Genomic DNA, 15,994 nt, shown 5'->3' with positions numbered 1-15,994 from the left:
GATTTATAACGCTGGTATTATCGTACCTGTAAGGGCGGTATCTCTTGTACCATCTAGGGCTTTATTTGGGGCATAAATTGAAGATGAGCTTTAGGTGTTACTAGTAAAGCCTCCAGCGTATATGTCAATCTTCTCGAGTGTTGACTAAGTTTACCATGCAGGTCGAAATAAGATTTATGATGCTAGGTAGTGCCATTTGTAGTGCGTTACTACGTTTCAGATAGGTCCAATGCCTGAGGCGATCTATCTTACATTAGAAATTGCCAGGCTCCAGGCCTACGTATCCTACTTACGCATATTTAGTTATATAGATGCTGCGCGGCAGTTTGATTATTTTTTTTGATATATTTGATTGATTTATAAGAGAATAAGAAAAACATTAATCGTTTCTTCTCATAAACTCATGCTAATGACCTACATGCAACGAATGGGCCATGACAGTTTTCAGCTCATTTTAATTCACCATTGTTGCATAACCCTTCCCCCACCTATCTCACCAAACTCCATTTGCAAAAAGAAACGTTAAAAATGCAACATCACCGCTGATAACAGGCGGCGATGAATGCACAAATGCATAATGCATACGAGCCCAGGGAGCTTAGTAGGAGCGACCGAACATAGTCCACTTCTGTGCGGAGTTCTTGCAGTTGGGGTTGATGCAGTGAGTTCCCTCGGCGATTTCAGAAGGCTGTTCCTTAAGAATGCAAAGAGACTTGGCACCCATGCTGGGAGCCTTGGCATCCTCTGCCTCGCCGGAGTCCTCCTCGGCCTTGCGGGCACTCATAACCTTAATCTCACCCTCGCAGTCCTCTTCCAAACAGAAGGGAACGACCAGAACACACTTGTTGTTCAGAGCAGGGCAGAACTCGTTCCAGTCGGTGATAGTCTTACGGTGCTCGGTGAAAGCATCATCGGCACGCTTGTAGAGATCATCATGGATGGTATCCAGGAGAGTGGGGATAGCGGTCTGCAGCTCAGGAATAGGGATGGTTCCCTTTCCGTCACTACCAGCGATGTCACGACGAGCTAAATTTCGCTGGTTAGCAAAACTGCAGGGTAATTTTCGTATAGGGCAGAGATTCATAGAAGCTTACAGTAGGTGACGAAGTTGCCAGCCAGTTCACCGGGGCCAATCTCAAGGCGAACGGGGACACCACGCATCTCCCACTGGTTGAACTTCCAGCCAGGAGAGTAGCCATCACGCAGATCGCTTTCGGCACGGATACCGGCAGCGGTGAGGTTACCCACGAGACGGTCAATCTCAGCGAGGAGGTTCAGGCGCTGTTCCTCGGTGGTCTTCGCGGTGATACCGACGGGAACGATAATGACTTGAGTCTCGGCGACTCTGGGGGGCAGGACCAATCCACGGTTGTCACTGTGGGTCATGACCATGACACCCAGAGAACGGGTCGACAGGCCCCAGGAGTTCTGCCAGACATGGAGAGCAGCCTTCTGCTCACCAGACTTGGCATCTGGGTCCTCAACCTATATGGAGTTGTTAATCCTTGAACCGTCGGTTTAGTACATAACTAGAACCGTATACTTACAGTAATATTGAACATTTTAGAGAAGTTCTAGAATCACCAAATTAGTCAAAAATACCATGATAGGAAACGGGATCATTCAGTATGACACATACCTGGCCGAGACAGTGGCTGGTTGCGCCCTGGATACCACGACCAGTGGCAGGAATATATCCTACATGAATATTAGCTTAATTTCTTGTCTCGTCAAATAAAAGAATCCAAGATACCTTCACAGCTCAAACTGTCTGTAATTCAAGATGCAAATATTAGTATATAACCAACATAGTCAGTGTAGGGAGACAAGAACATACAAAGACTGCCAGCGAATCGCTCCTTCTCGGATTTCTGACCCTTGATGACGGGAACAGCGAGAAGATCCTTATAGATAGCAGCGTACCAGTCAAGGATCTGGTGAACCTCAACCTCGGCACCAGCCTTGGTCAAGTGAGCGGTATGGCCCTCCTGCCACAAGAACTCACGGGTTCGCAGGAAAGGCTGGGGGTTCTTGAATTCCCACTAGATGATGGCAAGCATTAGTACATCAAGAACCACCAAGACAGAATGTACATATCACATACTCGGACGACGGAGTTCCACTGGTTCATTCTAAGAGGCAAGTCACGGTGGGAGCGAATCCTTTGCATATTAGGTTAGCAAGTTTATGGCGAAGATATAAGGCAGGTCAAAAATAGAAGCGAAATTCGAAACACACCACTGGACTCAAAGGTTAGCCAAATCACAAAAATGGAGGATTTCATATAGTTTCTTACTTTGCTGTAGTATGGGTAGATAACGGTCTCAGAGGTGGGACGAATGGCGATCTTCTTCTCGAGAGGGGTCGATCCACTGGAGTATAGTCAGTATGCTTCCTTGTACATTAATCCAAAAAAGAATATATGAAGCTCATACGCATGAGTAACCCAAGCCACCTAAATCAAAGTCAGTTGTTATCACAACACCGCATATTACTTGACAAGTCTGTATATTTCATACCTCAGCAGCGAAACCCTCCAAATGTTCCTTCTCGCGCTGCAACACATCCTCGGAGACGAATAGAGGGAATGAGCAGTTCTTGACGCCGATGCTCTTGATACGCTTGTTGAAGAAGTCCTGGATTTCCTCCCAGATGAAGTACGAAGCGGGCTATAAGGCACGTGTACATTAGCAATGGCACGAATATGTGGACGATATGGTTCAAAATACCCGAAGAATAAAGCAACCAGACACATCATAGTAATCCAACATCTCACTCTTGACAAGGACTTGCGAATACCACTCTGGGAAGTTCTCCTCCTTCAGAGCATCGATACCAATCAAAGGAGGTCCGTCGGCCTTCTTCTTAGAAGGAGCTTTCTTCTTGGGCTCCTTAGGTTCCTTAGACTCCTTTCCTTTGCCTGCAGCCTTTGCAGCCTTATCGGCAGCCAGCTTAGCCAGCTTTGCGGCTTTCTTGGCGGCATTCTTAGAATCGCCTTTAGCATCGCCTGCCTGGTTATCAGCGGGGTTTTGGGTGCGGTCGGGCAAGTCTTGGGGGACAGCAGCGCCGGAGGTTTCGCTGGGAGTCTGGTCGGCCATGGTGAGTAGAATCGAGCGCCGCACTCAGAATTTCAAAAATAAAAGGCAGTTGAATGCGCAAGTAACTTTTGTGCAGAGACAGGAAAATTAAGTATGACTCTAAATCTGAAAGTGGGATGTATCGGCGACACCGCTCGGCAGAACTTTTAGCGTCAACTCAACCAAAACCCCCCGTCTCCAGCAAGAGAGCTTCGCCATCCCACTTTGCTCTATTAATTTCTTGAATTCGCCATGGCAGGCATCTTCGAGGCCCCGCGGAATGCGGACACTCTTTGTGAGTTCTGGTGTATAGGAATTTTCAAGCTCGATCCGACTAACGTATCTCGCACACAGTCTTGGGTGGTCAGAAAATCACCGGTGCCGATGTCAGGGAGCAAAATGGTATGTTTGATGGACTTCCCTACTGCGATCGATCGTATTAACCAATTTTTTGCAGTTCTCGCAACTCAGGCTATCTCAAATGTCATCAAGAGCTCTTTCGGTCCCTCGGGCTTGGATAAGATGATGGTGGACGACATAGGGGTATGAAATAATAAACTGTCCCCCGCAAAGCTATCCTGCAGCTTCTAACTCTGGGTTTTCCTCGATACAGGATGTTACCGTGACAAACGACGGAGCTACTATTCTCTCTTTACTGGATATTGAACACCCCGCGGGCAAGATTCTTGTCGACCTCGCCCAGCAACAGGATAAGGAGGTACGGATACTGTGTCTTGTTCATTCAATTTAAGCGTTCAATTACTAATTTGCTTTAGGTTGGTGATGGTACCACCTCCGTCGTCCTGATCGCTGCCGAGCTTCTGCGTAGAGGCAACGAGTTGATGAAGAACCGCATACACCCTACTACGATTATCAGCGGATACCGTCTCGCGCTTCGTGAGGCTGTCAAGTATATGAACGAGAATGTGACGACAAAGGTCGAGAACCTGGGACGGGACAGCTTGATCAACATTGCGAAGACTTCCATGTCCAGCAAAATCATCGGTGCTGATTCGGATTTCTTTGCCAACATGTGTGTGGACGCCATGCTGCAGGTGAAATCGACAAACCAGAGAGGCGAGGTCAAATACCCTGTTAAGGCTGTGAACTTGCTCAAGGCCCACGGTAAGAGTGTTCTTGAGTCTGTTCTTGTCCACGGTTATGCTCTGAACTGCACTGTTGCCTCTCAGGCCATGACAACCCGTGTCACAGACGCCAAGATTGCCTGTCTGGACATGAACTTGCAAAAGGAGCGCATGAAGCTGGGTGTTCAAATCACAGTTGAAGATCCCGATCAATTGGAGAAGATTCGCCAGCGCGAGGCCGGTATTGTTCTCGAGCGAGTTGAGATGATTCTGAAGTCTGGTGCCAACGTCGTCCTCACCACCAAGGGTATCGATGACATGGTCCTGAAGCTTTTCGTTGAGAAGGGCGCTATGGCTGTTCGCCGCTGCAAGAAGGAGGATCTCCGCCGCATTGCCAAGGCTACCGGTGCTACTTTGGTCAGCACTCTGTCAGACTTGAATGGTGATGAGAAGTTCGACGCTTCCTACCTCGGCCACGCTGAGGAGGTTGCGCAAGAGCGCATCTCCGATGATGAGTGTATTCTGGTCCGGGGCACCAAGGTTCACACCTCTGCTTCTATCATCCTCCGTGGTCCCAACGAGTTCAGCTTGGATGAGATGGAGCGATCCGTTCACGATACTCTCTGCGCTGTTAAGCGAACCCTGGAGAGTGGCAAAATCGTACCTGGTGGTGGTGCTGTGGAGACAGCCCTTCACATTTACCTTGAGGAGTTTGCTGTCACGGTGGTATGTATCAATATGGCTTATCTTTCCACAACATTTTGAAATCTTTGTTTCATTTCCTAACAATAATTGCTAGGGCTCCCGTGAGCAACTCGCTATTGGAGAATTTGCCCAATCATTGCTCGTCATTCCCAAGACCCTGGCTGTAAATGCTGCCAAGGATTCCTCTGAGCTGGTCGCCCAACTCCGTGCCCGCCACGCCCTGTCACAGCGTATGCAGGATGGCGATGCCAACGAGCAAGAGAAGGCAATTGCTAAGAAGAAGACATACCAAAACTATGGTCTGGATCTGATGAAGGGACGCGTTCACGACACTCTTAAGGCTGGTGTTCTCGAGCCTAGCATGAGCAAGGTTAAGCAGCTCAAGTCTGCTGTTGAGGCTTGCATTGCTATTATGCGTATTGACACAATCATCAAGCTGGATCCGGAGCAGCCCCAGGATGATGGCCACGGTCATTAAAGAAGACTACCCTGATGTTCCAACGAAACAACAAAAAAAGCAGTAATTCGATGTTACATAGAAATGAATTCGCAGTGGACTAGTAATTCTTCTGCGGCTGCATATGATTGACTTCTCGTGCAAATAATTGCAAATGTAGCAGTGTTACAATTTGTAAAACTTCCAAGGTTCTAGAGTACATTCTTTATATGAGTTCCGATGATGTCTCTGTCCATCGAATTCTGACGATGCTGCTTTAAGGGAAAACTGGAGGATTGTAGATTTTGCTGGCCTCTCATAATAGGTAACATTTATGTACATGTTGATTTTATAAAACTCACGGCATGTATAAGGGTATTCTAACCACTAACTATTCACCTCGCTTCGCAGCCATCAAGCGTCTGTACTCCTCCACGATGCTCCTTCTCTCTCCAGCGAGTTCCTCGCGCCGCCTCAAACTACCAACCGCATTGGGAATATTGGCGACATCAACCTTGGCCCCTCCGCGAACCTTGAAGATTTCTCTGGGCTTCGACAACGTAGGCGGCGCTTCAGCAACCTCAAACGGATTAGCCTTGCGCTCCTTATCACGCTTCTTCAGCTTCGCCCAGGGATCAGGATCATCGTTGTCACTGCCATCATCGCCACCGCTCTTCTTCACAGGCTGCTTCTTCTTAGCCTTTCCACCTCGCATATCCTGCTCCCACGACTTCAACAACTCCAACTCATCAGCCATCTCAAACTCCCTCTCTTCCCGCTCAGCCTGTTCCTTCTCCTTGATCCGCGCATCGTCCTTTCGCCATCCTTCCTGCAATCGTCGAAGATGCTTCTCATGCTTCGTCATCTTGTGATCCTTCGACTTAGCACCACCAGCTGACTTCGTCATTCCCGAAAGCGGGAGTGCACGATCAACACGCGCCGCAAAATCAGAAAGCTTTTCACCGGGTAAAATCTTGGGTATGGCGTTCTTAGCATCGACGCCAGACGCCGCGGCCTGCTCAGAAAGTGTTGCAGCAGGCTTTTTGCTCTTTGCGTTCTTTGCACTCTTTGCATCATTTTCGTCCGCTGCCTCCCGCTTTCGCTTCTTGTTCTCTTTCTTCTCGCCCGTTTCCAGACCAGAAGGCGCCCGCCGGCCTGTTGTTTGGTACTGCATTAATCGCTGGAAGGCTTTCGGGGTATCGTCTTCTTTGTTGCTCTTTCGACGACTAGTGGCGGGTCCAGTTGGTTGTTTGCCGCCTGATTTCTGTGGATTTTGCTGTGGCTGTTTCTTGCCATTTTTGCCCTTCTTTCCATTTTTACCATCCTTGGGCTTAGCATTTGGATCGCGGGTTGGGAGCGATTTTGCGATCATCGAAGGTGGAAGATTGAAGTGACTGGATAGAAAAGGAGATGTTAATTGGATTAATTGAATTAATTGGATTAAATTGATGCTCTGGTATACAGAAATACATACGCTTCATCGTGCTCTCGGCGCTTGTGCTTGTGAGGCATTTTGATTGTTGGTGGTGATGCGGAGTGCAGAGGGTTGAAGTTGGTCGGGAACTTTTTTTTCTCGGTGCCAACGTTATCGGCCAATCAGCCTCTTATCGCAAACCCGAGTCATATAGCTGGACTTGGGCCAACAATTTCCAGTCTATTGCCTTCTAGTCTGCTGGGCTGTGCTGATTTTATGAAGCTTATATACGAAATTAATGATAAAACAGGAACTTGAGTACGAAAAATTAGTGTTCTGAAGGTATTTAATTGCAGAATATCAATTGATGATATGAAATGTTTGATATCCAGTAATCGTCCATAGACAACCAGCACATTCGAACATCCAGCAATAGGCATGCTGCCCAGGTGGTTAGAAATGACAAGTCGATGATCAAAAATCCCCGAGAAATGCAGTGACAATGCAGACACGGGTATGCTCGCTAAAAAAAAATGCCCCAATAGCGCCGGAAAATGCCAAAATAAAAATAAAACCGCCCATGAGTAAACACCACCACAATGTAATAAATAAACAAAGAATAGACAGAAAAAGAAAAGAACAAACGCCTTGAACAAGATCATTCATCTTCATCGTCATATGAGTCTTTCGTAGCAGCCCAGCCGCATTGCCAGCGACGTCCCTCGGATTCACCAGAATTACGAAGCTCGCGAGCTTCGGGACCTTCACGCCAACAGCGAGCGCTGTAGTCATCGCTAACTGTGATGAGCTCACCATTAACAGTCCATGACATACCCGTCACTTCTTTCTGATGACCTTCAACAAGAGGAGTGCCCGATTGGTGAATAGGGATAGTGTCCTCAAGACGTCCAGATAAGCCCAAGCCAGAGTTGGTACGCCGAAGTCCCGATCGAGTGGTGAACAAGGATGGTTGGCGCGGGAGATCATCTTCTTGGAACTTTTTGACCGGAGACTGGAGAAAACACTCATCAGTAGGGAAAAGTATTGGACACTGATCGCTACTGCCGACTGCTAGCATTTCGGGGCGGTCGTTGGCTGCCTTGCGCATTGCAAGTTTGACGTAGAATGAGGAAACTTGGAGCCTTGGGTGGCGAAACCCGTACAAAGGCCCCAGCCCTTCTTTGTCGGAGCCTCCAGAGCGGCGTGGGCGGTCGTTATTCAAAGAAAGTTCTGGAGCATGACCAAGTACCAGATGCGAGGTAGAGTATGCATAGACAGTGCCGTCTCTGCAAAGGGTGTACAGCCTTGAGCCATCGCCACCAAATGCCATCGAGGTTAAACCAAAGCGTCGATATTTTACATGGCTGTCTGGCTCCCTGGTCGTGGACAATGGGAGAACAGGTCGACCACGACGGCTGTTGTGCGCGGTCCGCAAGTCCCAAAGACGAACACTTGCACTAGCCTCAGACGCGGTAACAAAAAGATTTTCTTGGCCAGGAGGGAGAAAGGCCAACGATGTAACGGTAATGTCAGATCGTCCAAAGGAAGGCTGTTCGAACTTATCAATGGCTGGTTTTTGTGGTGTTGTATAAGCATGAGCACCATGGATTGTGTTGAGAACGTGTGGATATGTCATTTTCGGAGCAGGCATCGTCGAGCTTTCAGCCTCCGACTCCAATGAGCAACGGACTTGCAGTGAAGGGCGCTCAAACCCTTTGCAACGAAGATCCCAAATATTGACGTTACCATCACGACTGCAAGTAGCCAGGACTTTGTTGTTCGAAGCTGGCTGGAACTGCACTCGCTTTACCGAAGACACATGGTTGGACAGGCAGTGAATTGGTCGTTGCGTGGTCATATCAATGACCAGTGATGTTTGATCGCCAGAGGCCGTAGCCAGCAGCATATCATCCGAAGAGAACTCCAGATCCATAATGGAGTTCATGTGAGGACGAAAACCAAGATATGCGCCAGAAAAGCCTCGCTCATCCTCCTTGGACGAATCAAGCAAACGGATTCCTCCTTCTTCATCGCCCACGGCCACTAGTGAGTTTGCTTTGTCCACAATTAGTTGCTATTCAATCTGATGAGGGCTAGGTTCGCAGCACTCACTGTTACAAGACGCATTACAAAACGGAAGTGCTAATTGTCCTTCGTTGGCATAACTTGTACATGAGTGACGGTCTTCTGGTCGTGTGTGAAAGTCCGAAGTGACATCTTGCCAACCTGTTCAAATGTTAAAAGTTGAGTCCAGTTATATAGTGTCAAAGAACAAAGAACCAACCAGCTCCAGCAGTCGATCGGATAGTGAGCCGGTCAGCACGGCTTCCCCGCAGTGTGCGCATAAACAAAGCTCCAGAAGTCTGCAACGCCCGTGATCGAGTGACCGGCGAGACTGGCCGATGCTTCGGGGGGCTCGGAGGTGTAGCTTCGCGATAACGCCCTCGCGCGCTCAAATCGACATCTCGAATCACGGTTTTTTGTTCCACCTCATTATTGACAACCGGAGAGCGCAGACGAACTTTTTTCAGTGGTGAAGATTGCAGCGGCGACGCAACCGAGGAAAATGAATGTTTCCGTTTCCGACTCGGTGTTCGAAAGGTTTCCTCTGGCAGTCCGCCATCACAAGGGCTTTGGGGGCGACCATCGGACGATCTGGTGAATGCGGGACCGAGTCGGTTGACGGCCGGTGAATTCAACACTCGCAAAGCCTGTCGACTTGTTTTGACGCTGCCATTACTTCCGCTGTTTAGTAAAGACCGTGGGGTGAAAAAGCGCCTAAACGACCGAGGCGTAACCGTTGGAGGTTTACGAAGTTTTCGTCCGCTGCCAATGTCGGATGCCACAGAAGGTGGGGAAGATGGGATTTGTTGAGGGCGAAATTCCCGGTATGAGGTCGGTAGGATGGGTTCTGATTGGGGTACTTCAGGAAGACCAGAAACCCGATCCATTGTGTGCATGGACGATGGTGAGGTGAAAGGCTGTGGTGGAATACATTGGGCGGAAAAGATTTGGCCCAAGGGGGTAAGATGAGAAGCGGGTCGTGTTGCGCGCATTGGACGTGACGCGGAGCGTGTAATGGGCATTTTTGACACCTAGGGTATAAATTCTCTCCCTCTTAGATAATTTAGTTAGTTTGGAACTATTTAAATGAATAATGATCTTTCTAAAAACATTAGTAAATAAGTGGTATATGGTCCAATTTCTCCCACGTCCAATACTACAAAAGTAGAGATCTATACAAAAATCGTACATCTATACCTGGTAACTTCAGAGTACCATCCACGGGTATGTACACGTTCCATTGTTTATGACTCGCGCGAATGGCAAAATGCTTGTGAGACATGAATCATTTTAGTAGAAAAGTATCGCGCAATATATTGAAACTATTTCTTTGTGATTTTGAGATAAAAAATAACAATTTATTTCTCTAATATTTCCAAAGTGTAGAAACTTGTATAACTTACTTAGTCAGTATATTAGTTACTAGTTAGTTAGTTAACTAGTTAGTTAGGTTAGTTAACGTTAGTTAGTAAATCTTCCATCTCAAGGTGTCAAGGCACAAATCAAAGGCGGTCCCACCTATCCTCACCGCCAAGCATTCTGCCGCGCAGAATCGGATTTTTCGATTTTTTTTTTCTTTGCGAAACAACGAGATTCTCCCAACCGTTCAATATAGTCGGTCTTGCCTAACCACAATGGCGCCGATAAAACGAAAGGGGAACGCCCCTGAAGAGACGGTTTCCCGTCAACCACAAAAGCGCGCTAAGGTCGGCGCAGAGGAACCCAAAAAAGAACAAAAGCCAGATACCGCCCCGAAGCCTTCGGAGCTCTCTGTTCTTCGTGATGATGAGCCATCTTTCCCTCGTGGCGGTGCTAGCGTTTTGACCGCATTGGAACGCAAGCAAATTCAGATTCAAGCCACCAGAGATGTCCTGTTCGAGTCAAAGGGATCAAGGAAACCTTCAACTCGCGAAGTTGACGAAGACGACGATAATGAGGATGATGATATGGAGGACGCAGACGCCGAGGCCCCCGCAAAGAAATCACGCAAGAAGAAGACCAAGGGCAAGAAGTCCGACGTCAAGGAAAAGAAAGAGAAGCCTAGCGTTCGCATTGAGCCTCTCAGCTTTAAGGTATGCAGTTTCGTTGCTGAAAGATCCCACTTGGGTAGTCTGGCTAACATATACAGCGTATTGTACCCGGATCCATGATTCTCGGTCAGGTTTCAAAAATTACCGCCCACGAAATCGCACTCTCTCTGCCAAACGGTCTTGTCGGCTTTGTTTCTCTCACTTCCGTTTCGAAGGTTCTCGATGATAAAATTCAGAAGCTGCTCAACGAAGAGGAGGACGACGATGACGAAGACAGCTCGGATGAAGATTCTATCGACCTCAAGGACTACTTCTACCTAGGTCAGTACCTGCGTACTTATGTAGTTTCTACTGGCGCCGAGGCCGTCGAGGCTGGTGGTCGCAACAAGAAGCGCCTTGAGCTTGCCATTGATCCCAGACAAGCCAACACTGGTCTCTCTAAATCCGACCTGGTCAACGAAACCGCTATCCAAGCATCCGTCCTCAGTGTTGAAGATCACGGTCTGGTTATGGACCTTGGTATTGAGGGCTCAGATTTGAAGGGTTTCATGTCTTCTAAGGAAATTGACCCTCGCGTGGACTACCACAGCATCAAGGAGGGTTCAGTCTATCTGTGTATCGTGACAGGACAGAACGCCAGCGGAAACGTGATCAAGCTTTCCACCAACCTTCCATCAGCCGCCAATATTAAGAAATCGCATTTCCTGAACGCTGCCCCAACAATCGGCTCGTTCCTCCCCGGTGTTGCTGCTGAGATTCTTCTGACTGAGGTCACCGAGAATGGCATGATGGGAAAGATTATGGGTATGCTCGACGCAACTGTCGATCTGGTCCAGTCCGGTGCCAATGATGGCAAGGTCGATCTGGTACGGAAGTTCAAGATCGGAGCCAAGATCAAGGGTCGTGTCATTTCTACTTACCCATCCGCCGAGCCTTTGAAGGTCGGCTTCTCGCTGCTTGACCACGTCCTCAAGCTTTCTTCTGAAGCTTCTGGCCCTACTTCATCTACCGAGGCTCCTGCTATCTCTGCCATCATCCCCGAGACCAAGATCATCAAGGTCGACCCCGGCTTGGGTGTGTACGTTCAGATTGGCGAGACCAATCACCTTGGATTCGTACACATCTCCCGACTGTCAGATGGTAAAGTTGAATCCATCTCAGATGATTCAGGTCCATTCAAGGCTGGAAACACTCACGAAGCACGAGTTGTTGGTTTCAACATGCTCGACAACCTTTACCTCCTTTCTTTCGAGAAGACTGTGATTGAGCAGCCCTTCCTTCGTCTTGAGGACGTCACTGTCGGAGCTATTGTTAAGGGCAAGATTGAGAAGCTCCTTGTCGGAGCCACTGGTATGGATGGTTTAATCGTCAGCCTTGCAGATGGTATCTCCGGTCTTGTCCCGTCCATGCACTTTGCGGATTCCCAGCTTCAATTCCCAGAGAAGAAGTTCCGCGAGGGCCTGAAGATTTCCGCGCGAATTCTTTCAGTCAACCTTGAGAAGCGCCAGATTCGTTTAACTTTGAAGAAGAGTTTGCTTAACAGCGAATCTGCCATTTGGAAAGACTACAAGGATATCTTGGCTGGAGCCCAGTCTCCTGGAACTATTGTTAACCTTCAGCCTCATGGTGCTGTTGTTCAATTCTACGGCACTGTCCGTGGTTTCCTCCCTGTCTCCGAGATGAGTGAAGCATACATCAAGGACCCTGCCCAACATTTCAAGCTCGGCCAAGTCGTCAATGTGCATGCCCTTAGCGTTGATGCATCCCAAGGTAGACTTGCAGTTTCTTGCAAGGACCCATCTACATTCACCGAGAAGTACCGCAAGGCCTTCGAGGATATTCACCCTGGTCTGCTCCTTGCTGGAACCGTTTTCGAAAAGTCCAATGACGATGTTCTTCTCAAGCTTGACGAGTCCGGTCTTGTGGCTCGTTTAGATGTCCAGCACGTCATTGACGGATCCCCCTCTAAGCAGCACTCTACTCTTTCCAAGATTCGTGTCGGCCAAAAGCTGAACGACCTCATGGTTCTCGACATTCAGCGCGCTCATCGCCTTATCCGAGTCACTGCCAGAGCCAGCCTTAAGAAGGCCGCCAAGCAGTCCACCATTCCTGGACAATTCAGTGATATCCAAGAGGGCTCAAAGGTTACTGGTTTCGTCCGCAACATTACTCCTGCGGGTCTTTTCATTGAGTTCCTCGGGGGTCTGACTGGTCTTGTTCCCAAGCGTCTCATCGAAGAAGACAACCTCTCTCAGGTTGAGTTTGGAGCTTCAAAGGGCCAGACTGTCTCTGTGACTATTCACTCTGTCGACAATGACGCCCAGCGCTTCATCCTGAGCCAGAAGTCGGCTGAGGCAGCCCAACCGGGTCCCAAGCAGGCTAAAGTTCTCAACCAACCAAACGACGCCCTTTCCAACCCAGTTGACGACACTGTCAGCACTCTTTCCGATCTCACCTTCGGCCGGATCGTTAAGTGCAAGGTCGCCAACATCAAGTCCACTCAGATCAACGTCCAGCTCGCAGATAACATTCAGGGTCGTATCGATGTCTCTGAGATCTTCGACAAATGGAATGATATCAAGGACCGCAAACAGCCTCTCCGGTTTTTCAAGGCCAAGCAGGAGTTGTCTGCTAGAATTCTCGGTGTGCACGATGCCCGCAACCACAAGTTCCTTCCTATCTCCCACCGCAGTGGCAAGTATCCCGTCTTTGAGCTTTCGCTGAAGCCCAGCTTCCTCAAGGCCGCCAGCGCTGAGCCCTTGACCATGGATCAAGTCAAGCTTGGATCCTCCTGGATGGGCTTTGTCAACAATGTTGCTGATGATTCCCTCTGGATCAACTTGTCCCCCAATGTCAGAGGTCGTCTCCGCTTCATGGATGCCTCCGATGATTTGTCTCTCTTGACAGATGTCGAAAAGAACTTCCCCATTGGATCAGCACTGAAGGTCCAGGTGACTGCTGTCAATGCTGATAAGGGCCACTTGGATCTTTCTGCTAAGCAAGGGCTCGATAAGCTTTCCCTCAACGACATCTCTGTCGGTATGGTCTTGGCTGGTCGTGTGACCAAGATCACCGAGAAGCAAGTTATCATGCAACTTAACGATGCCCTCGTTGGTGCCGTTAACTTGATTGACATGGCCGATGATTACTCCAAGGCCATCCCTACTGTGCACCAGAAGAACGAGGTCCTTCGGGCTTGCGTTGTTGCCGTTGACAAGCCAAACAAGAAGATTTTTCTATCCCTTCGCCCCTCCAAGGTTCTAAGCTCAGCGCTCCCTGTTCAGGACCCTGAGATCTCCTCTATCAAGGACCTCAAGGCCAATGATATTGTCCGTGGATTTGTCAAGCGCGTCACAGATGCTGGTCTCTTCATTACCCTTGGTCATGATGTCAATGCCTATGTTCGTATATCTGATCTCTCCGATTCCTACCTTAAGGAATGGAAGGATTCTTTCCAGGTGGATCAACTTGTCAAGGGTCGTGTCATTCTGGCGGATGCCGAGCAGGGTAAGCTGCAATTGAGCTTGAAGGAGTCCGCCTTGGACCCTAACTTCAAGGCTCTTGTTACTCTCCATGATCTTAAGGCTGGCCAGATCGTTACCGGAAAGGTCCGTAAGGTCGAGGAATTTGGTGCCTTCATTGTTATCGATGGATCCAAGAACGTCAGTGGTCTCTGCCACCGTAGCGAGATGGCTGACAAGCGAGTACAAGATGCTCGCACCCTGTACAACGACGGTGATGCTGTCAAGGCCAAGATTATCAACATCGATCGTGAACAAGGAAAGATCTCATTCTCGCTTAAGGCTTCTCACTTCCAAGATGAGGATAGTGATGATGAAGACATGAGCGAAGATAACCTCGGCGGTGTCGAGCTTGACGAGGATGACAGTGGTGATGATGATATCTCCATGGGTGGTGTTGATGTTGAGGGTGACAGCGATGACGAGGATGAGGAGGAGGATGAAGATGAAGAGGACAGCGACGATGATGTTGCTATGTCCGGAACCAAGCCCTCCAAGGATGGTGGTCTTGGTGCTAGCGGTTTCGATTGGAATGGTGATCTCCAAGATCAAGCAGAGGATTCAGCAGCTGGTAGCGATGATGAAGATTCCAAGAAGAAAAAGAAGAAGAAGAGCAAGCCTGAAATCCAGGTTGATCGTACCGGTGACTTGGATGCCAACGGCCCCCAGTCTGTCGCTGACTTCGAGCGTCTTCTGTTGGGTGAAGCTGATTCCTCGCTACTGTGGCTTCAGTACATGGCATTCCAACTGGAGCTGGGTGAAGTTGAGAAGGCTCGCACTATTGCTGAGCGTGCCCTTCGCACCATCACTATGGGACAAGATTCCGAGAAGCTGAACATCTGGGTGGCTCTTCTGAACTTGGAGAACACATATGGCGACGATGACAGCCTTGAGGAGGTCTTCAAGCGTGCATGCACATTCAACGATGCCCAGGAGATTTACGACCGTATGATCAGCATTTACATCCAATCCGGCAAAAACGAGGTAAGTCTTTACGTCCCCCTGCCTCATATTCATCTTAATAATTCCGGTACTAATTATATTTCCTCTGCAGAAAGCGGATGATCTTTTCCGAACCGCCATGAAGAAGAAGATCTCAAACCAATCCCCCAAGTTCTTCCTTAACTACGCTAGCTTCCTCTTCGACACCTTGGCCGCTCCCGCACGTGGTCGCGGTCTTCTCGCTCGCGCCTTACAATCTGTCCCCAAACACACTCACATCGATACCACTCTCAAATTCGCCCAACTGGAGTTCCGATCCGAGCACGGTGATGCCGAGCACGGACGTACCGTGTTCGAGGGTCTCCTTTCCTCCTTCCCCAAGCGCATTGACCTGTGGAACGTGCTTCTGGATCTTGAAATCAAGGTCGGTGATGCCGATCAAGTGCGCCGTCTGTTCGAGCGGGTTCTCGGTCTGCAACACAAGAAGGGTGCGATCAACATCGACGCCAGCAAGAAGCTTAAGCCCAAGCAAGCTACTTTCTTATTCAAAAAGTGGCTTGCTTTTGAAGAGAAGTTGGTTGCTGCTGGTGGAGATGAGAAGATGGTGGAGAATGTTCAAGCACGGGCTGCAGCTTATGCGAAGTCTCTTCGACAGGAAGAGTAAAATGTATTCTCGATATTAAATTTTTTCCTATATTTTCCTTTTTTTTTTGGTATCTT

The 15,994-nt window shown here is 48.8% G+C and overlaps 5 protein-coding genes across 5 annotated transcripts; 2 read left to right on the top strand and 3 right to left on the bottom strand.

The window, feature by feature from the left end:
• Window positions 1-598: 598 nt before the first annotated feature.
• N7478_004500 (proline--tRNA ligase) lies at window positions 599-3,098 on the bottom strand (the record flags this gene model as incomplete). The annotated part of the gene is made up of 7 exons (XM_056920714.1): window positions 599-1,026; window positions 1,095-1,485; window positions 1,548-1,574; window positions 1,640-1,698; window positions 1,844-2,042; window positions 2,520-2,669; window positions 2,730-3,098. 7 exons carry the CDS (start codon window positions 3,096-3,098, stop codon window positions 599-601), a joined length of 1,623 nt encoding a protein of 540 aa, XP_056778751.1.
• Window positions 3,099-3,329: 231 nt separating this feature from the next.
• On the top strand, window positions 3,330-5,345 carry N7478_004499 (chaperonin-containing T-complex alpha subunit TCP1; the record flags this gene model as incomplete). Its single annotated transcript, XM_056920713.1, has 6 exons — window positions 3,330-3,372; window positions 3,432-3,479; window positions 3,535-3,620; window positions 3,691-3,795; window positions 3,854-4,888; window positions 4,962-5,345. 6 exons carry the CDS (start codon window positions 3,330-3,332, stop codon window positions 5,343-5,345), a joined length of 1,701 nt encoding a protein of 566 aa, XP_056778750.1.
• Window positions 5,346-5,694: 349 nt separating this feature from the next.
• On the bottom strand, window positions 5,695-6,815 carry N7478_004498 (uncharacterized protein; the record flags this gene model as incomplete). Its single annotated transcript, XM_056920712.1, has 2 exons — window positions 5,695-6,697; window positions 6,778-6,815. The coding sequence occupies 2 exons, from the start codon at window positions 6,813-6,815 to the stop codon at window positions 5,695-5,697; spliced, it is 1,041 nt and encodes a 346-aa protein (XP_056778749.1).
• Window positions 6,816-7,375: 560 nt separating this feature from the next.
• On the bottom strand, window positions 7,376-9,773 carry N7478_004497 (WD40 repeat domain-containing protein; the record flags this gene model as incomplete). Its single annotated transcript, XM_056920711.1, has 3 exons — window positions 7,376-8,772; window positions 8,830-8,943; window positions 9,002-9,773. The coding sequence occupies 3 exons, from the start codon at window positions 9,771-9,773 to the stop codon at window positions 7,376-7,378; spliced, it is 2,283 nt and encodes a 760-aa protein (XP_056778748.1).
• A 642-nt stretch (window positions 9,774-10,415) lies between these two features.
• N7478_004496 (putative rRNA biogenesis protein RRP5) lies at window positions 10,416-15,938 on the top strand (the record flags this gene model as incomplete). Its single annotated transcript, XM_056920710.1, has 3 exons — window positions 10,416-10,853; window positions 10,910-15,316; window positions 15,387-15,938. The coding sequence occupies 3 exons, from the start codon at window positions 10,416-10,418 to the stop codon at window positions 15,936-15,938; spliced, it is 5,397 nt and encodes a 1,798-aa protein (XP_056778747.1).
• Between the last annotated feature and the right edge of the window lie 56 nt (window positions 15,939-15,994).

The sequence above is a fragment of the Penicillium angulare genome (genome assembly GCF_028827245.1).
Source record: "Penicillium angulare strain IBT 27051 chromosome Unknown utg000004l_segment0_segment0, whole genome shotgun sequence".
NCBI classification, from domain to species: domain Eukaryota; kingdom Fungi; phylum Ascomycota; class Eurotiomycetes; order Eurotiales; family Aspergillaceae; genus Penicillium; species Penicillium angulare.
The sequence above is the reverse complement of the archived record's forward strand: the minus strand, read 5'-3'. Positions and strand labels throughout refer to the sequence as shown.